The 26930-nt window shown below is 36.2% G+C and overlaps 1 protein-coding gene across 1 annotated transcript in view; it reads left to right on the top strand.

Moving 5' to 3' along the window:
- The window catches only part of LOC129076783 (phospholipid-transporting ATPase ABCA3-like), a 242139-nt gene that overhangs the window by 122954 nt on the left and 92255 nt on the right, over positions 1-26930 (top strand). The window contains exons 15-17 of the mRNA XM_054580937.1: positions 5900-6050; positions 24944-25042; positions 25536-25704. Coding sequence (XP_054436912.1) covers positions 5900-6050; positions 24944-25042; positions 25536-25704 — 419 coding nt within the window. The remainder of the gene's footprint in view (positions 1-5899; positions 6051-24943; positions 25043-25535; positions 25705-26930) is intronic.

The following is a 26930-nucleotide window of genomic DNA, read 5'->3' as shown; positions in this document are numbered from 1 at the left end:
TTTCATCATCGTTTTCACATTTCTTGGAATATAATTGTTCAGAATAATTTCTTACAATCTGTATTTCTATGGTATCAGTTGTTATTTCTCCTCTTCATTTCTGATATTATTTACTTGGGTCCTCTCCCTTTTTTTCTCTATGAGTCTGCTTAAAGGCTTGTCGATTTTATTTATCCTTTCAAAGAACTAGCTTCTGGATTGGTTGATTCTTTGAACTGTTCTTTTCATCTCTATGTTATTCAGTTCTGCTCTGATCTTGATTATTTCTTTCCTTATACTTGCTCAGGGATTTATTTGTTGTTGTTTCTGTAGTTCTTGAATTTATAGTGTTAAGTCTTTTATTTGAAATGTTTCTATGTTTTTAGGTAAGCCTGTATTGCAATGAACTTCCGTCTCAGGACTGCCTTTGCTGTGTTCCATAGGTTTTGGACTGTTGTCTGTTCATTTTCATTTGTTTCCAGAAACTTTTTGATTTCTCCTCTTATCTAATTATTGGCCCATTCATTGTTTAATAGTGTACTGTTCAGTCTCCATGAGTTTGAAAGATTTTGAGGTTTCTCTTTGAGGTTAATTTCCAGTTTCAATCTTGTGGTCCGAGAAAATGCTTGGTATTGTTTCAATTTTTCTGAATTTGCTGAGGCTTGCTTTGTGTCATATCGTGTGTTCTATCTTTGAAAAAGTTCCATGTGCATTTGAAAAGTATGTGTATTTTTCTTCTTTGGGATGTATGGCTCTATATATGTCAGTTAAGTCCATTTGATTCAGTGCATCATTCAGCTGCACAATATCCTTGTTGATGTTTTGTTTGGAAGATCTGTCCATTTTTGACAGTGGGGTGTTAAAATCCCCTACTATCATTGTGCTGCTGTCTATATCTTTCCTTAAATCATCCAAGATTTTCCTTACATATTTGAGTGCTCCTATGTTGGGTGCGTATAAGTTTACAATGTTTATGTCTTCTTGATGGATTCTTCCTTTAAGTATTATAAAATGTCCTTCTGGGTCTCTTTTTATGGCCTGTGTTTTGAAATCTATTTAGTCTTATATAAGTATTGCTACCCTTGCTTTCTTCTCTTGCCCATTTACTTGGAATATTTTGTTCCATTCTTTACTTTCAATCTTTGTAAGTCCTTTGTTCTGATGTGGGTTTTTTGTAGGCAGCATATGTGTGGGTCATGTTTTCTTATCTGTTCAGCTATCCTGTGTCTTTTGTTTGGGACATTTAGTCCATTTACACTGAGAGTTATTATTAATAGAAATTTACTCATTTTTTTTTCTCTTTGTGCCTGTGTTTTTCTCTTTCTCATTCTTTTCCTTCATCTGCTTGAACGAGTCCCTTTAGCATATCTTGTAGTGCTCATTTGGTGGAGATATATTCTTTTAGCCTTATTTTGTTTGGAAACTCCTTTTTTCTCCTTCTATTTTAATTGAGAGCCTTGCTGGATAGAGCAGCCTAGGTTGTAGGCCTTTCCTTTTCATGACTTGGAATATTTCTTGCCATTCTCTTCTGTCTTCTTGTCTTTCTGTTGAGAAGTCAGCTCCTAGCCGTATCGGGGCTGTGTTGTATGTTACTCCCTATTTCTCCCTTGCTGCCTTTAGGATTCTCTCTTTGTATTTGACATTTGCCATTTTAATGATGGCATGTCTTTGAGTGGGCCTCATTGGGTTCCTCTTGAATGGGACCCTCTGTACTTCCTGGATCCATGAGACTTCTCTCCTCAAATTGGGCAAGGTTTTCATCATTACTCTTTCAAACAGGTTCTCTATTCCTTCCTCCTCTTCTTCTCCTTACGGTACCCCTATTATGCAGATATTATTGCGTTTCAGGTTTTCCTGCATTTTCCTAAATGCCTCTTCATTCTTTTTGAGTCTTTTTTCCATTTCTTGCTCCTTCTGGGTGCTTTTTTTCTACCTTATTCTCCATCTCACTGATTAGATCCTCTGCTTTGTCTATCCTGCTTTTGATTCCTTCTACTGTGTTCCTCATTTCAGAAATGGTATTCTTCAATTCCACTTGTGTCTTCTTGATAGTTTCTATGTCCTTTTCCAGGCTGATATAATTTGCAGTAAGTTCCTGATAGTTTCTATGCAGTTTCTCATAGTTATCTTTGCAGTGGCTGAGCTCATTGAGCTTCTTTAGAACCATTGTATTGAATTCAATATCTGATAGTCCACTTGCCTCTATTTCATTTAGTTCTCTCTGTAGGGATTCTTCCTTTCCCCTCATTTGGAAGAAAATTCTTTTTCTTCCCATTTTTGTGAGAGTCTAGTTTGTTTGGTTTTGTTTTGTTCTTTTTGTCTCTCTGTCTCCCTCTCTCTCTCTTTTTTTTTTGCTTCTACTTCAATTGATCTCTCTAGATTTCCTGACTTTGTGGATTAAACTTCTATGATAGTAGGCGGGTGTTTTTATTTATTTATTTTTCTTTACTTTCTGGGTCTGCCTCTGATGATGTCAGGTTTTGACCCTATCTTACCTTGGGCCATTTGTTGAGCCTTCCAGGAATCTACTGTCCGTGTATGTCTCCTGTGATTTTCAATCTGGTCACTCTGTCCTCATCTGTCAGGTTTAGGCACCACAGGGCAGAGCAGTGCCTCCTGATGGCAGGACTTTCATGCCCTTATAGGTTGCTGTCACTCAGGGGAGTAGTCTGCCTGAGCCAGATGGAGATCATGGACTGGGGAAGAGTCAGCACCAGGACTCCCCAATGCCTCTGTCTCCAGTCTCTCTTCAAGGATCTCTGGGCAGCTCTGTGACCCCTTTGGCCAGGGATCCACTATTTCTGCGGACCACTTCGAAATTGTGCACCTTCTGGCTCACTCCTCAGCTTCTGCCTCTTTGGGGGTGTGGCCTGCCTGCACAAAATGGGTATTACAGAATGGGGAAGGAGTCTGCTCTGAGAATCTCAGATAATCCTCCAGTTCTTTCCCCAACCCCTCCATCTCCAGTCTCTCCTCAAGGGTCTCTGTGCAGCTCTGTGACCCCTTTGACCAGGGATCCTCTATTTCTTCCAGCCAGTCTGCACTTAGCCTCCCCCACCCCAGGAACCACTCACATGTGCACAAGCTGTGTGCAGAGCACACAAAAGGCAGGTTAATTGATTCCCTTATGCACGAGCGAGATGGTAGCTGCAGAGCGGGAGGTGAGTTATCACTGGGGCTCCGCTGGCCACCATCTCAGTTCTCTTCACAAAGTTTTCCTCACCAATTTTCCCTCAGGCACCAGCCCACTCTCCTGCCGCCTCTACCCAGAAATCAAGGAAAGCAGCTGCCACTGCAAATTTTTGCATTGGCCCTTTAAATGTCTCTTTGCATCCCTAGCCACCTGTCTATAACAGAGAGTGCCCCTAAGCTTTTCAGGGTTGCATTTCGTCTGTGTGTTTTCCTGGTTTCAGCTGCTGTAGTCTAGGGATCCCTGTTTATGGTTCAGACCCTGTTCTTAGGGGGAACCAACTGGCCATTTTAATGTCCCTCTGGTGCTGGTGCCTGTGGGCACACATTCCACCCTCTCGAGCCTCCACCAAACTTCTCTCCCTTTCGGATGTGTGAAAGTTGATTCCACTATCTCTCCGCAGCTCCAAGGCTCCTCTCCCTCTATCATTCTGTTGTTTTCCAGGTGATTTCTCCACTATTTAGTCACAATTCTTGTTTGGTCTTGGTAGGAGGTCATCATGACTCCCATTCACTCCTCCACCATCTTTTTTCTCTCTCCCTTTTTAAAATTTAAATCACTTTTTATTTTTCGATTACAATGACATAATATTATATTAATTTCAGGTGTTATACCTTGGTGATTATACATTATATAACTTAGAGAATATCCTTGTGTGTAACAACTTGCTTTTCCCTTGCTGCTTTCTTTGATAAATCCTTTCTTTGTCTTTGACTTCTGACTATTGGATTATAATGGACCTCATCATGAATTCCTTTGAATTCATCTTGTAAAAATCTTCTGGACTTCTGAAATCTGAATGTCCATTTCCTTTCCTAGATTGGGAAGTTTTTAGCCATTATTTCTTTGAATAAGCTTTCTGTTTTCTCTCTTTCTTATGGAATTACTACAATGTATATATTGCTCTACTCGATGATATCTAACTGATCTTATAGGCCTCATTTACTCTTATTTATTTTTCTTTCTGCACCTCTGAATGAATAATTTCCAGTGACTTGACTCAGTAGTCACCCATTCATTCATCTGCTTTATCTATTGGTTTTGAACTCCCTTAGTGAATTTTTTTAATCTATATTTGATCACACTGAGGAGGTGCACAAAATATATACTCACTTTCAGGATTACTTGTCACCTACTGTTCTTATTTTCACGTGGGATTTGATAAAGACCCCTCAAGCCATGGAAAGCCTCCCTCCCCTGCCTCAGTAATTTGTTACCAGTGAGATCTTGGCTTGAGCAGCAGTAAATTCCTAGGAGACAGAGGATTTATGGGCACATTTTTACACTTTTCATTACTAGCAGGAAAGAACGAATTTTACTCTCCAAAAGCTGACAATTGTTTCCAGGCTCGATTTTTTTAATTCAGTAAATTATATTATTTAGCTCTATGACTTTTCTTTGGTGCTACAGTTTATTTCTTTGTTGAAATTCTTACTATCGCATTCATTGTTATACTAACTTTGGTGAGCATCTTTACGATGATTATTTTGAATTCTTTTTTAGGTAAGTCATATGCCTCCATTTAATAGAATTAGATTGTGGAGGTATATTGTTTCTTTGTTTTTTAAAAAAATCTCTATTCTGCTTCTATTACTTTTGAAATCCTATTTAAGATTTTTTTTTTATTCTTTGCATGTTTTGTAATTTTTTCACTGACTTTGTAAATAAAATAATAGTAAAGAATAAAGTACTTGATATTTATTCTCAGAAAAGAATATGCTGTGATACATTAGGCTACTATTATTGTAGACAATTAAATCAATATGATCTGTGTTTGAGAAAATATTGGTATGTATTACAGCTTTATTTAAATTCTGTTCATCACTGTGTTCACACATTTTAAGAATGTAATTGCTCTTACTGGTGTGGCTCAGTGGGTTCGATGTCATACCAGAAACTGAAAGGCTGATGGATGCTTCTCTGGCACATTGATGTTCTTTCTCTCTCTCTCCCTCTTTTCCCCTCTCTCTAAAAGTAAATAAATAAAATCTTTAAAAAGAATGGGGTCAAGATTTTGCTTTTAGCAGAGGTTAGGATCTGTGCATGAATGAAATTATAGAGATCTCTTCAAGCTACAGTCTAGTTTCCAAGGTCTTTTTAATCTGACATGCCCTTTGTTGCCCATTCCTGCACTGTTTTCTTCCCTCTCCCAAACTTTTGAAGGGCCATTGCAGGGGAGGACTAATGATGTATCTCAGAGGTATTACTCTCAGCCTTTTTTCTCATGCCCTGAGTTATCGTAATACCATTCATTGTTTTCTACAAAGTCTTGGAGTGCTGTGGAGGGATTTTTTTCACTACACTCTGCACCACCAACTTCTGGAAGGCTAGTGCAATGCACCTAGTGAAGGTACAGAGTACTCTGGAAAGATTTCTCAGGTCTCTGAAGGACAGGATTTTCAGCAGATTTATTTACTGCCTTGCACATAATAGGCACCCAATAAATGTATGTTTAATGAATATAAATCATATTCTCTCAGATTTCTATGTATATGGGACAAGGAAGCCAGATTACAGAGATTTTCCTTTCTATCACTCTTACATTGGTCTCTAAGAAAATTAATGAAATTACAAAAGAAGTATGTATTAGACATTTTAGACTTGTAATCAAATGAACTGTGCCATGTTCTATCTTCTTGCTCACCTAGATCATGAAAAGTCAAGTGGAGTCTCATGAGAATAGGGAAATACAAAATTATTTTGTTTGTTTTTCTACATGGATTTTCTCAGGTGTGGGATACCACATAGTCATGGTGAAGGAGCCTCACTGTAATGTTGAAGAAATCTCCAAATTGATATATGATCATATACCATCAGCAACTTTGGAGAAGAATGTCAGAAATGAATTATCTTTTATTTTACCCAAAGAGTATACACACAGGTATGGATTAAAAGACTACTAAAAGTTGATGTTTAGAAAGCAGGAAATTGTTGCTTTTTCTGGTTTCTTCAAGCTTAACAAAAAGAGTTCATTCGAAAAGCCTAAACTATAGTCTTAGTTGCCACTTGCACTGAAGAGAGGGATGACACATCATGGTTATAACGTCCTGGTTTTAACTGGTGATAACTGGTGGTATGTTGTAGGTAGAATAAACATTGTGTGGTGAGTATAGTTAATGGAAATATTAAAGTAATGAAAGAAAAAAATGTTTAGAGTGGTGGCTCTTGAAGCCAAGGTGAGAAAAATCCTGAGGAAAGAAACAATTTTACCGCATTATAGTTAGCCAAATTTTTCATCAGAGGGAGTCACAAAAATAAAAACTTTACTTTTCAAATGGAAGCTAAGAGTATTCATCAGTGACTTTCAGGGTATGATATTTTTATCTTCTGTTATATACAAGCAAGTACTTGCTTTGTTATTCCCTAGAGTCAAGCCAGTTTTCATAATCAAGAAGAATATGAAGAACTTTAATGTCTCTTTTTCTAATAAAATGAGGAATGTATTAAAAATATGCAAATGAAAAAAGGAGCTGAATTATTTGAACTTTTTATTTGGCAATCTGGAAGTTATTGAAAAGCATCAGCTTGAAACAATATAGTTAGGCAGCAAAACAGAGCCAAGACCCTCACCATGAGCAGGAATGAAGGAATAAATCATTGAGAATTGGGAGTAAAATTCTAGACATGTGTCCTTAAAGAAGCAGAAACCAGGTGGGAGCTTTGGCCCATTGTTATAGCTGAGGTCCATGTGAAGCTGCCAAATCTCTCTGGAGACACAGAAAAAGCACCTGCTTAAACTTTCCACACTATCCTCCTGTCCTTATCTATATGGACACAAATGACATTCTCAAATAGGAAAAGAGGAAGTAAAGCTATCATTGCTTGCAGATGACATGATAGTGTACATAGAGAACCCGTGTAGACTCTACCAAAAAACCCCTCAACGTAATAAGTGAATTTGGCAAAACAGCAGGATGCAAAGTCAATATTCAGGAATCAAAGGCATTTTTGTACACCAGCAATGAAATAGAAGAAGAAGAAATCAGAAAAAAAATACCATTCGATATAGCAAGAAGAAAAATAAAGTAACTGGGAATAAATTTAACCAAAGACGTAAAAGACCTGTACGCAGAAAACTATACAACATTGAAGAAAGAAATTAAGGAAGATACAAATAAATGGAAGCATATACCGTGCTCATGGATTGGAAGAATTAATATCATCAAAGTGTCCATACTACCCAAAGCAATTTATAGATTCAACGCAATCCCTATTAAGATACCGATGACGTATTTCACAGAAATGGAACAGACATTTCGAAAATTTATATGGAACCATAAATGACCCCGAATACCCTCAGGAATTTTGAGAAAGAAAAACAAAGTAGGAGGGATCACAATACTGGACATCAAACTCTACTACAAAGCCACTATACTCAAAACAATCTGGTGCTGGCACAAGACAGATCCATAGACCAGAGGAACAGAATAGAAAGCCCAGAAATAAGCCCAGGTCTCTATGGACATCTAATATTTGACAAAGGGGGCAGAAGCATAAAATGGAGCAATAATAGCCTCTTCGACAAATGGTGTTGGGAGAGCTGGACGGCTACATGCAAAAAATTGAAATTGGATCATCAGCTGACACCATACACAAAAATAAACTCAAGACAGATAAAAGACTTAAATAGAAGTCGCAACACCATAAAGGTCCTAGAGGAGAACATTGGCAGGAAACTCTCAGATATCCCACGCAGCAATTTTTTCACTGATATGTCTCCTAAAGCAAGGGACATAAAGGAAAGAATAAACAAGTGGGACCTCATCAAAATAACAAGCTTCTGCATGGCAAAAGAAAACATCAGCAAAATGAAAAGGAAGCCAACCCTATGGGAAAATATATTCGCTAATGATACATCAGATAGAGGTTTGATTTCCAAGATACATAAAGAAGTCACTCGACTTCACTCCAAGAAGACAAATGATCCAATCAAAAAATGGGCAAAGGACCTGGGCAGACGCTTTTCCAAGGAGGAGATACAGAGGGCCCAGAGGCATTTGAAAGGATGCTCAGCATCACTAGCCATCAGAGAAATGCAGATCAAAACCACCAGGAGGTACCACCTCACACCGGTCAGAGTGGCCATCATAAACAGATCAACAAACAACAGGTGCTGGCGAGGCTGTGGAGAAAAGGGAAGCCTAGTCCACTGTTGGTGGGAATGCAGACTGGTGCAGCCACTGTGGAAAGCAGTGTGGAATTTCCTCAAAAAGCTGAAAATGGAACTGCCTTTTGATCCAGTGATTCCCCTGCTGGGACGATACCCTAAGAGTCCCAAAACGCCAACTCAAAAGAACCTATGCACCCCAATGTTCATAGCAGCCAAGTGTTGGAAGCAACCTAAATGCCCATCAGTAGATGATTGGATCAAAAAGTTATGGTAAATATACACAACGGAATACTATGCAGCAGAAAGGAAAAAAAGAACTACTAAACTTCGCGACAGCATGGATGGAACTGGAGAGCATTATACCAGGGAGCGAAAGACAAATACCGTATGATTCCACCTATAAGTGGAACCTAACCAACAATACAAAGATGAAAGGAAAATAAGACCAGCAACACAGAAAGGAAAAGAAACCAACAGAGACAAGAGGGAAAGGGGGGGGGCGGGGAAAAGGAAGGGAAGGGGAAAGTCAAGGAACATATAGCAAGGACTCATGGACAAAAGCAAAGGGGAAGAGCTGAAGGAGGGAAGGCAGGAGGGGGCAAAGGAAAGTGGTGGGGGGTAGGCAGAGACAAATGTATTTGAAAAAATAAATTTAAAAAAATAAAAAAGTAAAATAAGTAAAAAAGGAAATTCCGAAGCAGATGATGTTTTATAATATACTTTTTATATTTATCATGTCTTCTCCATGTTCCATCATATCTTCACATTTGGGAGATGATGTTAATCATGTCTCCTTACCATTCACTTGGACTTGGAGGACAAAACATAAAAAGGAAGATGATCTTAGAGGTGGACAACTAATTGTAGGTTGCAGGTCCATGAATACAGATTTAGAATGACAGACTCACTAGAAATAAAATTAAACATGAAATTAGGGAAGAATGTCTTTTCTCTAAGGGAAAAGTTTTAAACGAAGAAATATGAAGAGAAAACTTGAAGAAAAGAAACACCTTTGGATTCAGTTATTTCAGACAATAATATGAAAAGAATGAAATAATTGTTAAATTCTTAATGATTTTCATTCCAGCTAAAGCTAAAATTTTGAGAGCTAATGGTAACTGAACTCTTACTTTTTGCCATTGACCTAACATACATTTATTTACCTGAGTAAATAATGAAGAAGAGAAAGAAATAATTTGTAATTGCATATACATGTATTCTAATTCATTGAATGTATCTCACAAGGAAGGTGATCTTGAAATTTTAAAACCATGCTGTAATGTGCTGTAAAACATTGCTGAGACTTATTTAAGTTGGAATGGAACTTAAGTTTAGAATACGACAATGGAATGATAATGCAGGATTCCAAAGGAATAGATATGTAGAGAGGTATCAGAATAGTGCTGCAAATTGAAGAATATTTATTTTTCTTGTTTTTTAAAAATTTAATTTTTAAAAGTCATATTTATTCTATTACAGTTGTCCCCATTTTTCCCCCTTTGCCCTCCTCCACCCATCCCACCCCGCCCCCACAGTCAATTCCCACTCTTTTGTCCATGTCCATGAGTTATTCATACATGTTCTTTGTCTAGTCCCTTTCTCCTTTTCTAGACCATTGTCCTCTTTCCCCATCCCCTCTGGTCTCTTTCAGTCTGCTCCATGTTTCCATGCCTGTGGTATTTTTTGCTCGTTGGCTTATTTTGTTGAATAGATTCCACTTATAGGTGCAATCACAGGGCATTTATCTTTCACCAACTGGCTTATTTCACTTAGCATATCCATGATGTCACAAAAGGTAGGAGCTCTATCTTTCTTTTCTTTTCCTTTTTTTTAATGCAGATTGATTTTATTTATTTCTTTATTTTAAATGTCAAGATCCATTGAAAATATTTAAAAATTTATGTCCATTATAAAGTCTCAGCAATTAGAACAACATGACACCAGCACAGATATCAAGTAGATCAATGAAATAAAATGAGCATTCTAGAAACAAATGCATATATCTGTCTAAAAATGTAATATATTATTAAGTGGACATTTCAAATCAGTGGGGAAAATAAAGCGTATTCAACAAATAAGGTGCATGGATCACTATTACTTGAAATAAAACAAATAGCCCTATTTCACACATTATACAAAAACATTCAGGTCAGTTAAAAATCAATATGTAAAATCTAAAGAGTTTTAAGAGAAAGTACAAAATAATATTTTTCTTACCCTGAAGTAAATTATTCAAACCCAGAAGCTATAAAATAAAATATTGACAATATGACCATATTAAACACTTAAGACTATCTAGTAATATACATATAAAAAGTTAAAGAACAAGTAAGAGAATAAGAAAGTATTTGCAACATATCTAAAGACAGGGTTAATAATTCATTTCTTTTTTGGGGGCAAAAATTTTACAAACCTTTAATCAAAAAATGGATAAATACCAAAAAGTCACTTAAAGCTTTTTAAAAATAGTAGAAATAGGCAAGAAATATACAAAAAAAGGTTTAGTTTCAACAAATAATAAAGTAATAACTAAAATAACACATCATTGTCACAGTCATATTAAAGTATTAAAAATATTGGTAGTATCAAATATTGGTGACTGAGAAAGGAACTGGATATTCATATACTCTTCTTCATCTTCTTGAAGCAGTCCCTTTAGCATATCTTGCAAGGCTGGTTTGGTAAAGGTGTATTCTTTTAGCCTTCTTTTGTCTGGGAAACTCCTTATTTCGCCTTTCATATTATTTTTTTAATTTCTTTTTTCTTAATTTTTAACATAAGGTTGGTCTCCATTAACCCACCACCACTTTCCTCTGCCCCACCCATGCCCACCACTCACTTCTTCCCCACCTTGGCTTTGTCCATGTGTCCTTCACACCTGTTCCTTGATCTGACCATTCCCCTTCCCCACCCTGCTACCCCCCTCTCTCCCATCCCTGTTGGTTTCTTCTTTCTTTCAATGTTGCTGGTCATATTTTTCTTGCCTGCTTGCTTTGCTGATGAGGTTCCACTTATAGGTGAGATCATATGGTATTTGCATTTCACCACCTGGCTTATTTCACTTAGCATAATGCTCTCCAGTTCCATCCATGCTGTAGCAAAGAGTAGTAGCTCTTTCTTTCTTTCTGCTGCATAGTATTCCAATGTGTAAATGTACCATAGTTTTTTGATCCACTTATTTACTTAGCGGCACTTTGGTTGCTTCCAGCAATTAGCTATTGTAAGTTGTGCTGCTATGAACTTTGGGGTGCTAGGTTCTTTTGAATTGGTGTTTTTAGATTTTTAGGGTATAATCCCAGCAGTGGAATCGCTGGGTCAAAAGGCAGTTCCATTTTTAGCTTTTTGAGGAAATTCCACACTGCTTTTCACAGTGGCTGCACCAGTCTGCATTCCCACCAACAGTGTACTAGAGTTCACTTTTCTCCTCAACCTCTCAAGCACATGTAGTTTGTTGATTTACTAATGATGGCAATTCTGACCAGTGTGAAGTGGTACCTCATTGTGGTTTTAAATTGCACTTCTGTGATGGCTAGTGATGATGACCATCTTTTCATATGTCTCTGGACCCTGTGTATGTCCTCCTTGGAGAGTGTCTGTTCAGGTCCTTTGCCCATTTCTTAATTGGATTGTCTGTATTCCTGGTGTGCAGTCATGTGAGTTCTTTATGTATTTTGGAGATCAAACCCTGTCTGAGGTATCCTTGGCAAATATATTTTCCCTTAAGGTTGGTTCCCTTTTCATTTGCCTGATTTTTTTAGCCATATCGAAGTTTCTTATTTTCATGAAGTCCCATTCTTTTATTCTTTCCTTTTTGTCCCTTGCGAGAGTAGAAATATCAGTGAAAATATTGCTGCATGGGATATCTGAGAGTTTCCTTCCTATTTTCTCCTCTAGAACTTTAATGGTGTCACAATTTATAGTTAAGACTTTTATTCATCTTGAGTTTATTTTGCTGTATGGTGAAAGTTGGTGGTCAAATTTCAATTTTTTGCATATAGCTGTCCAGCTATTGCAAAACCATTTGTTGAAGAGACTAATTTTACTCCATTTTATGCATCTGCACCCTTTATTAAATGTTAATTAACCATAGAGACATGCATTTATTTCTGGGCTCTCTATTTTCTTCCATTGATCAATGTGTCTGTTATTGTGCTAGACCGTCTTGATTACAGTGGCCTCATAATATAGTTTGATGTCAGGGATTGTGACCCCTGCTACTGTGTTTTTCTTTCTCAAAATTGCTGCAGTTATTTAGAGTTATTTATGGTTCCATATAAATTTTTGAAATGGTTGCTCTCTGTCTGTGAAATACATCATTGGTATTTTAATAGGGATTGCGTTGAATCTATAAATTACTTTGGGTATTATGGACATTTTGATGATGTTAATTCTTCCAATCCATGAACACGGTATATGCTTCCATTTATTTGTGTCTTCCTTAATTTCTTTCCTCAGTGTTGTATAGTTTCCTGCACACAGTTCTTTTATCTCCTTGGTTAAGTTTATTCCTAAGTACTTTGTTTTTCTTGTTGCTAGCAAAGAGGAATTTTTCCTGATTTCTGTTTCTGATATTTCATTTTTGGTATACAAAATCAAGTTCAATTTCTGAATATTAACTTAGTATCCTGCTGTTTTGCCAAATTCACTTATTAGGTCAAGTAGTTTTTTGGAGGAGTATATGGGGTTTTCCAAGTACATTATTATGCCATCTGCAAACAATGATAATTACACTTCCTCCTTTCCAATTTGGATGCTTTTTATTTCTTCTTCTTGTCTGATCACTGTGGCTAGGACTTCCAACACTATGTTGAATAGAAGTAGTGAAAGTGGACATCCTGGTATTGTTACCAATCTTAGTGGAAAAGCTTTTAGGTTTTGCCCATTGAGTATGAGGTTGGCTGTAGGTTTTTCACATATACCCTTTATTATGTTGAGGTATGCCCCCTTTATTCCCACTTTGCTGAGTGTTTTTAATAATAAATAGGTGCTGTACATTATCCAAAGCTATTTCTGAATATAATGAGATGGTCATGTGGTTTTTGTCTTTCTTTTTGTTTATGCAAAGTATTATGTTTTGATTTGTGAATATTGAACCATCCTTGCATCCTTGGGATGAACCCCACTTGATCATTGTGGATGATCTTTTTAATGTATCGCTGGATGCATTTTGCCAATGTTTTGTTGAAGATTTTAGTGTCTATGTTCTTAAGTGATATTGGCCAGCAGTTTTCTTTCTTAGTTGTGTCTTTATCTAGTTTTGGTTTTTGAATGACGCTGGCCTCATAAAAAGAGTTTGGGAGTCTTCCCTCTTGTATTTTTTGGAATAGTTTGAAGATGACAGGGGTTAACTCTTCCTTAAATGTTTTGTATAATTATCCTGTGAATCTGTCCAGACCAGGGCTTTATTGTGCTAGGAGTTTGTTGATTACTGCTTCAATTTCCCCAGCTATTATTGGTCTGTTCAGGCTTTCTGCTTTTTCTTCATTCAGTGTTAGAAGTTTATGTTTTTCTAGACATTTGTCCATTACATGGAGGTTTTCAAAGTTCTTGGCATATAATTATTCATAGTGATTTCTTACAATCCTTTGTATTTCTGTGGTATCAGTTGTAATTTCTCCTCTTTCATTTCTGATATTATTTATTTGGGTCCTTTCCCTTTTTTTCTTGATGAGTCTGAATAAAGGCTTGTCAATTTTATTTATCTTTTCAAAGAACCAGCTCCTGGATTGGTTGATCCTTTGAATTGTTCTTTTAGTCTCTATGTCACTCAATTCTGCTATGATCTTATTGCCTTCCTTCTACTCTCTCTGGGCTTTGTTTGTTGTTCTTTCTCCAGTTCTTGAAGTTGTAGGGTTAGGTTATTTATTTGAAATGTTTCTATCTGTTTTAGGTAGGCCTGTATTTCTTCCCTCTCAGGACTGCCTTTGCTGTGCCCCATAGATTTTAGACTGTTGTGTGTTCATTTTTATTTGTTTCCAGAAACTTTTTTATTTCTTCTGTGATCTCATTATTGACCAGTTAATTGTTTAATAGCATGCTATTCAATCTCCATCAGTTTGCAAGTCTTGGGGGGTTTTCCTTGAGATTGGTTTCCAGTTTGAAGTCCTTGTGGTCTGAGAAGATGCTTGTTATGATTTCAATTTTCCTGAATTTGTTGAGGCTTTTTTTGTGTGTCCTATCATGTGGCCTATCTTTGAAAATGTTCCAAGTGCATTTGAAAACAACATGTATGTTGCTTCTTTGGGATGAATGGTTCCATATATGTCAGTTAAGTCCATTTGATTTAATGCATCATGTAGTTCCACAATATCCTTGTTGATGTTTTGTTCAGAAGATCTGTCCATTTTTGACAGTGGGGTGTTAAAATCCCCTACTATCAGTGTGTTGCTGTCTATGTCTTCCTTGAAGTCTTCCAAGATTTTTCTCATACATTGGAGTACTCCTGTGTTGGGTGCCTAATGTTTACCATATTTATGTCTTCTTGATGGTTTCTTCCTTTGAGTATTATAAAGTGTCCTTCTGTATCTCTTTTTATGGCTTTTGTTTTGAAATATATTTAGTCTTATATAAGTATTGCTACCCCTCCTTTTTTCCCCTTTTGTCCATTTGTTTGGAATATTTCTTTCCATTCCTTTACTTGCAATCTGTGTATGCCTTTGTTCTGAGGTGGGTTTCTTGTAGGCAGCATATGTGTGGGTCATGTTTTCTTATCTATTCAGCTATCCTATGACTTTTGGTTGGGGCATTTAATCCATTTACATTTAAAGTTACTATTGATAGTTACTTACTCATTACTCCCCTTTAATCTGTGATCCTCTTTTTCTCATTCTTTTTCTTCATCCTCTTAAACCAGTCCCTTTAGCATATCTTGTATTGCTGGTTTGGTGGAGGTGTATTCTTTTAGCTTCCCTTAGTCTGGGAAACTCCTTACTTTGCCTTACTTTTTAATTGAGAGCCTTGCTAAGTAGAGTAATCTTGGTTGTAGACCTTTGGTTTTCACTACTAGGTATACTTCTTGCCATTCCCTTCTGACTTGTAGTGTTTCTGTTGAGAAGTCAGGAGCTAGCCATATCAGGGCTCCCTTGTATGTTACTATCTGTTTCTCCTTTGTTGACTTTAGAATTCTGTCTTTGTCTTTGATATATGCCATTTTAATTATGATGTCTCTTGGTGTAGGTTTTATTGGGTTCCACTTGAATGGGACCTTCTGTGCTTCCTGCATGCATGATTTTTTCTCTCCTCCAATTTGGGAATTTTTCCATCATTACTTTTCAAACAGGTTCTCTATTCCTTGTTCCTCTTCTCCTTCTTGTACCCCTATTATACGGATATTATTATTCAGGTTGTCCTGCATTTCCCTCAATGCCTTTCATTCTTTTTGAGTCTTATTTCATTTTCTTGTTCTTTCTGGGAGCTCTTTTATATTGTGTTATCCAGCTCACTGATTCTATCCTCTGCTTCATTGAGCCCGCTTTTGATTCTTTCTACTGTATTCTTCAGTTCAGAAACTGTATTCTTCATTTCCTCTTACCTCTTATTGATAGTTTCTATGTTTTTTTTCATGCTGAAATGGTTTGCATTAGGTTCCTTATTGTTTCCCTGTAGTTTTTGGTAATTGTGAGCTCACTGAGCTTCCTTAGAACCATTGTTTTGAATTCAATAGCTGATAGTTTACTTGCCTCTATTTTATTTAGTTCTTTTTGTGGGGATTCCTCCTTTCCCTTCAATTGGGAAGTTTTCCTTTTTCTCCCCATTATTTGTGAGACTCTTCTTTTTTTACTTCTGTTTCTTAAATAGACCTATCTTGACTTCCTGACGTTTTTATTTGAACTTCTATGGTAGGTGACCCCCCTTTTTTTTCTCCCTCTCCTTCTGGATCTGCCTCTGATGATGTCAGCTGTTGACCCTGTCTGATGTTAGGCAGTCTTTAAGAGACTTCTAGGAATCTACTATCTATGTCTGTCTCCTCCAGTTGTTAATTTAGTCACTCTGCCCTCACCAGTCAGGGCAGGGCAGAATCCCTCCTGTGGGTGGGCCTACTGTATCCTTTCATGCTGCTGCCACTCAGGGGTGTGGTCTGCCTCAGCAAGATGGCTGCTGCCATTTGGGGGAGGAGTCAGTTCTGGGAACCCCCTGGCTACTCCCTCAGTTCTCTCCCCAACACCTCCATCACTAGACTTCCCTCAAGTGTCTCTAGACCATCCTGCCTCCCCTTTAGCCTGGCACATACTATCTGTGACTGACGCTCTGGACTCAGCCATCCAGTTTGCCCATCACCAGGCTGGGCCTGGCTTCCTGCAGATGGGGCTATTGTGTCCCTTCACACTGCTGTTGCTTGAGAGGAGTGATCTGCCTGAGCAAGATAGGTGCTGCCATTTGGGGGAGGAGTCAGCACCGGGATGCTCCCAGCTACTCCCTCAGTTCTCTCCCCAACACCTCCATCGCCAGACTTTATTCAAGAATCTCTAGACCACTCTGTGTCCCATTTAGCCAAGGATCTACTGTCTGTGACTGCCACTCTGTACTCAGCAGATGGGCCTGTGCAACATTGGGTTAGGGCATAGCCTACAGAGAGTGGGGCTATTGTGTCCTTTTGTGGTGCTGTTGCTCAAAGGAGTCATCTCTGAGCAAGATGGCAGCTGCAGAATGGGGGTGAGTCAGCTCTGTGACCCCACTTTCCGCTTTCTCAGTTCTTTCCCCAAGCAAGCTTCCTTCTTCAGTCTCTCCTTGGGCAGCTCCAGCCCACTCTGCCCCAGCCAGTGCTGCAGCCCAGGGAAAGTTGCTGCCACTACAAATTTTTTCATTGACCCTTTAAATGGCTCTCTGTGTCCCAGCCACCTATCTCAGGTAGAGAGCACACTGCTGCTTTTCACAGCTGGTTGTTATCTGTCTGCTTTTTCAGCTCTAGTGCTAGAGGCTGGAGATCTCTGCTTATGGTTTAGACCCTGCCCTTCTCAGGGGGATGTAAATGGCTGTTTCAATTTCCCTCTGGCACTGCTGCCCGTGGGTGCCTTTCTCTCCTCCAATTTGGGAAGGCCCTTCTCAAGCCTTTGCCACAGTCCTTACCAGTTAGGTTGTGCTAAAGCCGATTCTTCTGTCTGTTCCAGGTTTTAAGGCTCCTCTCTCACTATTGTTCAGCTATTTGTTCCAGGTGATTTCTCCAGAATTTAGTTATAATTCCAAGTTGGTCATGGGAGGAGTTCAGTGTGTGACTTCCATTCACTCCTCCACCATCTTAAATCTCTATTTTGATGAATATTTAAATCCTCAGGTTCATGAGTTAGAGTTTGTAAATATGCAGAAAAACAGTGGATGACAATGGGAAGAAAAATAAACACATTAAAAACATTTTGTGAAACTAGAAGTTAAAAGGAGGAAATGAATTTTATATTTTCAATACAAGGGTTAAGGAAGATGACATAGTAAAGAGAATAGTTCACTTAGACTTGTAACTTGTTTTATTTACCTCAGAGAAGGTCTACATATCCCTGACTTTTCTTCACAACTTTTACACATCCTAAGGTGGAAGAAATAAGAAAGAAATTGCTACTCTAAATCTAATTTTGATAATCAAGAAAGTGTTGGTCTCATGGAGAAAAAAATGTCAGAGAGCTTGGGGAAAATTTGCCTCATCTTGGTGAAGTTCATGCATATAGAAAAAGGAAGGATCGTGGTATATTTAGGCACAGGCTAAAATTGGAAGATATATAGAAAGACAAGACTAGATAGCAAAACCTTTTGAAAGAAAAGGTCATTTAAGATTATTTGGGGCTTCAAAAATGAAATTCTGACCACACAGCCCAAAGATTAAAAAAATAAAGTAATCTCTAATATTTAATAAGCAATAATAAATAAGAGAGGTTAGTGCTGAACATTATCAGGAAGTTTAAAGTGCCTTGTGCATTTTTCTTAGAGTTTGGGGTACCATGAGCAAAGTTGACTTGTGAACAACAAAACTAGAGAACTATATGAGAACTGCAAGATTCTATTTCGTAGATTCTATTTGGTAGAGGAGAGGGAGAGCTAGTATGTAAGATAAGTTTCAGCAAGTTATCCAGGAAGAAATGGAAGGGAAGTTAAATGTGAACATTATAGATTCAAATAAAATCCAGACTAAAGTTCTGCTTTGTCAGGGCCTCTTTTGAAGTGACATAATACCTTCTTCTACTCTAACCTCAACTTACTTAGGGATCTGGCATAAGAAAAAGAAGAGTCTAAAATTTTTCACTAAAAATATGGAAGAAAAGAAGCTTGAGTGTTTGTCATCGAGGAAGAAAAATTCTTCAACTTCTTTGATTCAGTCTTTTTAATCACAATTACCTTTTTTTTTTCCAGTTAACAACATTTAGCACTTTATTACCATTTTACAAATTCACATGAACTTTGCTTGATGTGGAAACATTCAAGGAAAGAATCTTAATCAAAGAATGACTTTTTAAAAAATGTCAATCACCCACTTTATGAGTTGTGTTTGTGGGGGACATAGAATAGGACATTTAGAACAAAAAAACCCCCAAATAACCAGTAAGACTTAAAACAAGATTTCATGGACTTTAATTCCCACATATTTAGCAAGCATTTAATTTAATCAGCATCATAAAAGTCTATGTAAATTTCTTGGACACTGAGAAAGGAAGAGTGAGATTTTATTTAAGGTAGAGAGAATCAATTTAGTTGGATACAGTTTGAGAAAAAACTGGACCTCATTCAAATGAATTTTCCCCAGGCTAAAATAAAAACCTCCTTTCTCTTATGGACTATTATGCCAATTTCTTTGACTTTTATATCTATTGTGAGACTATTTTTGACATAAGTAGATACTAAAACAATATCATTTGAATCTATATAGTGTAACAAAAAAAGCTATAGAAACTTCAGAAGAAAAAACTATTGAGATACAAATTAGTTTGTAAGAAAACATCAAAAGGACACTTCATTCTGTTGAATATTTTATCTTTAAATCTCTGTATAAAAGTTATTAAATTAACTTTATTTTTAAAAGGACTTATAAAAAGCCTATTAACTTTTTATTCCAAAGACATCTATGAATATTTGCCAGTCCACCTTACTAGTAAACCCAAGTTAATTTTGAAACAAGAACCACTTATTAATCTTGTGTATATATTTTGACAGCAAAACATCTCTATAATATTTATAGATAGTAGACTAACAGATTATGATATCTTATATTTACTTTAGGAATAAGTGTTTACTTAGACTTTTCACTGAATAACTAACATTTTTTTTTCTTTACAGGCTTACTTTAGATTGAACTGAAAGTTATAGCTATGTGGGAATTGGAATTAAACATAGAAAATTCAACATAAATAAAATTTTATTTGTAGCATTGGACAGTCACCTTCTTTCCCACAGGATAGAAGATTAGTTTGGAAGACAGGACATACAGTGTGGGACAAAAGTGGGTTTACAGTTGTAATACAAATAAATAATATAATGATTAACAAATAATAATGCAAGAATAAACTCTGGTTTGTGTACTCAAACGGTAAAGCTACTTTTGCTTCACACTGTATATGAGTAACTATTACTCAGATGTTAAAGACTATAGAAACAAATAGACCAGAAGCCTAGAGAACTTTTGAGTAAAGTTTTTCCAACAAAAAAAAACACAGACTTGGATTTCAAAGTCATTGGATTACAATTATTTTTTAATTCAAAAAACAAGAACAAACAAGAACAATGGAGAGATTTTCAGGATGTCTCTCACAGAGATAAATAAGTTCAATTCTGCAAGCTAGGATGACAAGTTTATGAGACTCTCAAATCACTATAAAGTGATTATAGATGAGTAAATGTTAAGTGAAATAACATTGCAACAATAACAGAAGAAAATAAAAGTACTCATTTTACCTTTTTACAAATGATATAATGATGTTTTAATGTTAGATTAAATCAATGGTAGGAAGCAGGCTGTATTCAAATGCAAGCCCATTCATCTCCAAAGTCTGTGTTCTTCCAGCTACATCATGATGTTAGAAAACTGGAGGTGTGCTGACCTAATTTTAATTTTAAACTTCACAAATTGATACCAATGATCTACAGGTTGATTCTTGGGTAAAAATAAAAAAGAAGAAAAGCAGAATGAAAATTTTTTTTCTTTCTTTATTTATTTTTAAATACATTTGTCCCTGCCTCCCCCCCACCACTTTAAAAGAGAAATCACATAATCAGGCAGCATCTCACTTTTCTCTTAGAATTTCCTTTAGAAGTTCTGTATGATTACAAGCTTTGCTGAATAAACATCAATCTCCTTTTGTAAGGGTGAAAGAAAAAATATTGAGCTATATCAAGGATACTGAATTTTGAAATAAAAGACTCACAAGAAATGCCTATTATGAAAATTAATGTATTGCAAGAATAGAAAATTTTAGAGACTCTCTGCTTTTTGGTCTGAATCCAATTAAAGAGGACAATTGTAAATCTGTTGAAGAGGGCTCTGTGAAGGAGAACAACATAAAGTGAAATAAAATTCCCTAAATGGCTAATAAAAATATGACCAATAATTATGGCAGAAAAGAGAACTAATGAAAGGAAAGACTATGTCAAGAATTATTTCTAGAACTCTAAGAAAAATTTCAAAGAAGTAAGAAAAGACCAATACATTACCACTGCACACACATGAGAATGGCTAAAATTGAAAAGGCATATAAACATGACAGTTGGATCTCATTGAGAAAAGAAGTATAAAATGGTAAAAAAAAAATGGCTTTGGAAAATGTTTGACCATTTCTACTAAGCTAAACATGTGCTTATGCTATCACCCGGCAATAGTGTATACCTAAAAGACACATGTCTATCAAAAGACATATAAAATAATGTTTATGTTTGTAAACATTTTATTCATAACAGCTCCAAACCAAAAACAGCTAAAATGTTCATAAGCAGGAAAATGGATGAATATTACTCAGCAGTAGGAAAGAATGAACTAGTGATATATATAACATAAATGAATCTCACAGACATTGTATTGGACAAAACAACACAGACTATAAGATTACATTTGCATGAAGTTCAAGAAAAGATCAAAGTGGTTTTTGATTATGGAATTCTAAATTTAATATATGTAATGGATAGAAGGAATTACATCAAATGTTAACAGGGGAAATCTCTGTGTGGTCACATTTTTTCTTATATTTTCCTGTATTTCCCTTAAAGAATAAGATATTCTTTATATATACACATATATAATCTACATAATATTGATATTTATTAAATATATATCATAATATGTATATTATATATAGTATAGAATAAAATATATAATTAGAAAAACAGCTATACTCATTTATCAAATGTTTTTCTTTTCATATTTTTTGTATTCCTCAAATATAAATATTATACATAATATGTAATAAATATTATACATAATCTATAAATAGATTATGTATATATAAATATATTATGTACATTAATTTACATAAAATTATGTATAATATTTATATTTGTTAAATACTATCTTAATTATGTATTTATATAAAGCTTGTAAAAAATTATGTATAATATTTATATTTGTTAAATACTATCTTAATTATGTATTTATATAAAGCTTGTATAATTAGAAAAACATATATGTTCTTCATAATATAATTGGCTCATATAATAATTTGTTTTTTATTGTTCTTAATTTACCTATTGTAATTATTTTGTTTTATTACTAATTATTTGATCACTAAGCAGCCTAGGGGTTGCCAATCTACATGATTACATAATAACAAGATTAAAAAGCTTATCTATTTCTGGAGCATATGAATTAGCAAAATTCTTCCATAAGCACTCCCTATAGAAATAATCACTGGGAAAATTTGCTGTATGTCTTCCATGATTATGACATGCATCCATTGACATATGTACAATTATAATAATTAGTTTTATAGAGATGACATCTTATAATAATGATCTGAATCTTGTTCATGTACCATCATTTCCAGTCAACTTTCTATGACAGGACTTTTAGGGTTTCTTTATTTGTAAGGTAACTGAAAAAAATCTACATTTTACTTAGATCTTATTCTATCATACATTCATACTATAACTTATTGATTAAGCTGTTGATGGATATTTATCTTCACTTTGTACTTCATTAATCCACTTTAAAGTAGCACACAGTGTAATTCTAATTTTGTCACATGTTGTATAAAACCAAAAGAAACAAAAATAAGTGTTAAAATAGTCATGTATTAACAGTGGTATCCATAGGGGATAATTTTCATTTTTTTGTTACTTTTTTTTAAATTTATTTCTTTATTTTTTCAAATACATTTGTCTCTGCCTTGATTTTCATTTTTTATACACTCATTTTCTGAATTTTGTACAATGCACACACATTAATTTCATAACTAATGTAAAAGCAGCAGAAGAAGATATAAGTAAATCTTAGTTGGAATCTTCCTTGCTGTACACTGGAAAGGAAGAACACAGGAAGAAATGGACTTAAAACATGTGAAGGGCTGTCATGTAGATAGATTATATCTGATTATATAACCTAAAGGGGTAGGGTTAGAACTAATGTGCACAACTAGGTAGAATTAAATGGAAAACAACTTAAGCTTAAATATGGAGGAAATTTTAATAGATCTACAAATAGAGGAAATTTTGAGTTGTCCAACATTGAAAGTGTACAGATAGGCTCAGTTGCTTCTCAGTGGGCCTATAGTAGATGATTATGAGACACGAAGCTTTCTGGAAAAGAAAATTCTTTGAATGTGAAGTACTGTCAAATCTTCCCAATAAAATTGTTCTTTAAAAACACTGATGTCTCCACATTTCATCTGGCTCAATTTCTATAGGTTTCCTTGTTGAATCACATGGTTCTCTCTACATCTTCAATGTCTACTGAACCGGCTCCATTTTCTATTTTTGAGTATTTTTTTTCCTATTAACTCAAATGTAATTTTCTATTTTGATTTACTGAATAATTGACTAAGGAACCATAACATACATGTGTGTGACAAATGAACTCATGTCAATTTGCTAGAGTTATTAGCATATATAGAGTCCTTTGATATTTTATTAGAAGACCACAGTTATGTGTATCCAAGTACTAAGTAGAGCAGGGAGCAATTTGCTATAGTAAATTGCAAGTCTCTTACTTTCTCTCTCTCTTTCTTTCTTTCTTTTTTCTCTTTCTTTCCTTCCTTCCTTCCTTCATTCTTTCTTTCTCCCTTCCTTCCTTCTCTCCTTCCTTCCTTCCTTACTTCCTTTTTCTTTCTTTTTTCTTTCTCTTTCTTTCCCATTTTCCCCACCTTTATTTTTTATTTTTTATTTTTTTAATTTTATTTTAATTTATTTTTTCAAATACATTTGTCTCTGCCTACCCCCCACCACTATCCCTTGCCCCCTCCCTCCTTTCCTCCCTCAGCTCTTTCCCTTTGGTTTTGTCCATGAGTCCTTGCTATATGTTCCTTGACTTTCCTCTTACCTTCCTTTTCCCCGTCCCCCCTCCTTCCTTCCCTCTTGTCTCTGTTGATTTCTTTTCCTTTCAGTGTTGCTGGTCTTATTTTCCTTGCATCTTTGTATTGTTGGTTAGGTTCTGCTTATAGGTTGGATCATATGGTATTTGTCTTTCGCCCCCTGGCTTATTTCGCTTAGCATAATGCTCTCCAGTTCCATCCAGGCTGTTGCGAAGTTTAGTAGTTCTTTTCTTTCTGCTGCGTAGCATTCCATTATGTATATGTACCATGATTTTTTGATCCAATCATCTACTGATGGGCATTTAGGTTGCTTCCAACACTTTGCTATTGTAAATTGTGCTGCTGTGAACATTGGGGTGCATAGGTTCTTTTGTATTGGCATTTTGGGACTCTTAGAGTATAGTCCCAGCAGGGGAATCACTGGATCAAAAGGCAGTTCCATTTTCGGCTTTTTGAGGAAATTCCACACTGCTTTCCACAGTGGATGCACCAGTCTGCATTCCCACCAACAGTGGACTAGGGTTCCCTTTTCTCCACAGCCTCGCCAGCACCTGTTGTTTGTTGATCTGTTTATGATGGCCATTCTGACCGGTGTGAGGTGGTACCTCATGGTGGTTCTGATCTGCATTTCTCTGATGGCTAGTGATGCTGAGCATCCTTTCAAATGTCTCTGGGCCCTCTGTATCTCCTCCTTGGAAAAGCATCTGCCCAGGTCCTTAGCCCATTTTTTGATGGGATCGTTTGTCTTCTTGGAGTAGAGTCAAGTGAGTTCTTTATATATCTTGGAGATCAAACCTCTATCTGATGTACCGTTTTCCCCACCTTTATTATTCACCAGGGGCATGAAATGACAATGAGCATTGAAGTGCAGAGTGACCTACATTTTCCCCACTGCTGAGAATAAATTAGTTTAGAATAAAAATATGTAAATAAGCCCTGGCTGGGTGGCTTGGTTGGTTGGAGTATTGCCTCCTACCCACTGAAAAGTTGTGGGTTGGTCCCTGTGCCCTGGGTTACAGGTTCAATTTGCAGTTGCGGGGGTGCATTTGGGAGGCAACCAATTTATGCTTCTCTCTCACATCAATGTTTCTCTCTCTCTCTCCCTGCCTCTAAAATCAATAAAAACATATGTGAGAATTTTTTAAATGTTAAAAAATATGTAAATAAGAAAATCTGATTTGATGTATTTTCTTTTTCCCCCCTCCCCCTTCCCTATTTCTGTTTTTATTCTAGCTTCAAAGTTCTGTTTGCTGATGTGGAAAAGAGACAGAAAGAGCTGGGCATTGCTAGTTTTGGTGCCTCTATCACAACCATGGAAGAAGTCTTCTTTAGGTGAGAACAATGTATGGGGAAATAAAAACAGTGGGTAAGGAAAGGGCCACATCTGAGCGCACTTTGTAAACTCACCAAACTTTCAGATTGACACATTTAAAGTTAAGAGGTGTAGGGGAAGGGGTCTGAGGTCATTTCTTTCACAATAAGAACATTGAAAAAAATTACCACTAACATTTTATAAAAGAATGGATATTTTAACTTACTCGATGTATGAATTAGATCTTAATCTTCAACTTGAATGATTCAACTTAATGAAACATTATACTGTTCTTCTTTTTCTTGCTTTCTCATGATCTGGCAGCAGTCCTGTGACTGGTGTTCCAGGAACCACTGCTCTAACATAGTTATCATGTTGTTTTTATATAATGCTTCTACCAGTCAGTGGGCAAACCAGGAAGCCTTCTAAACTGGATGTTGTGACTCACGTTTTTACAAACGAGATGTGTTGGGATAAAGTCAAAATGAAATAATTTGTACTTTCTAAATATAGGGTCAGTAATATGGAAGATTCACAAACAGATATCCTGTCTATCCAACCTCAACCTCTCTCTCTGATGAGTGAAGTCTCAGTCAAGAACCAGAATAAGAATATGTCCAGAAATGAGAGAGCAGATTCTTTCACTGCAAATGAAAGCCCTGCTATTATGTTTAATACTGGGGTAAGCATCTTTACTAAGGGGGTAACAGGGAAAAGAGAAGGAGAAAGATCAAATCAAGGAACATATATAAAGGACCTATGGACAAAGCCAAAGTGGGGAAGGATTAAACATGGGAGGTGGGGGTGGGTGGGGTAGGGGAAAGTGGTGTCAGGAAAATGGAGGCAAATGTATTTGAACAATTTTAAAGAAGGATAGCAATAAAAAAAGAAAGAAACAATGTATATTTGGTTTGGGCACAAGAGGTACATTTTAAAATATTTGAATGAAAGGGGTGTGGAATTCTCAGCCATTGCACACCCAACCAGATATGGAGCAGCTCATACCACAACCTAATTAATTTCCTAATGCAGAAGTAATGAGTTCTAGGTAAATATTTCAATTGCTATTCCTCCATTGTTTCTGTTTTCTGTTTTAGAATTCTTTTCAAAGCGATAACTCAGAAATTTCTTAGTTCACTGAAGCTGGAATGAGCTGGAATGAGCAACATTCTTAATAATCAATCATGTACAATATTTTACATTTTTGCAGTGGAAATTGATATATTTTTAACATTATTTGAAATTATTACAGATGTCTCCCTTTCTCCCACCCTTTGCCAACCTCTACCCAGCCCCCACCCCCCTTTCTCCCTACACATCACCACACTTTTGTCTGTGTCCATGGATTATACATATATGATCTTTGGCAAATTCCTTCACCTTCTTTCAAGTCCCCCCTCTCCACTTGCCTCTGACAGCTGTCAGTCTGCTCCATGTATCCATGCCTCGGTTTCTATTTTGTTTGTCAGTTTATTATGGGCATTAGATTCCTCTTATAAGTGAGATCATAGAGCATTTATGATCAATTGGTTTATTTCATTTGGCATAATAGTCTCCCATTCCATCCATGCTGTTGCAAAAAAAAGTAAGAATTCCTTATTTTTTCTGCTGTGTAGTATTCCATTGTGTAAATGTACCACAACTTTTTTATTCACTCATCTACAGGTGGACACTTGGGCTGTTTCCAGATCTTGGCTATTGTAAATAACACTGCAATAAACATAAGGATGCATATACTATTTCCAATTGGTGTTTCGGGATACTTAAGACATATTCCCAAAAGTGGTATTTCTGGGTCAAAAGGTAGTTCCAGTTTTAATTTTCTGAGGAAACTCCATACTGTTTCCACAGTGGCTGCATCAGTCTACATTACCACCAATGGTGCACTAGATGAGGATGTGGAATTTA

The sequence above is a fragment of the Pteronotus mesoamericanus genome, unplaced genomic scaffold (genome assembly GCF_021234165.1).
Source record: "Pteronotus mesoamericanus isolate MK-2021 breed Mesoamerican mustached bat unplaced genomic scaffold, CSHL_Meso_final contig_64, whole genome shotgun sequence".
NCBI classification, from domain to species: Eukaryota; Metazoa; Chordata; class Mammalia; order Chiroptera; family Mormoopidae; genus Pteronotus; species Pteronotus mesoamericanus.
Note: the sequence above shows the minus strand (reverse complement) of the source record. Positions and strands in the feature narration are given on the sequence as shown.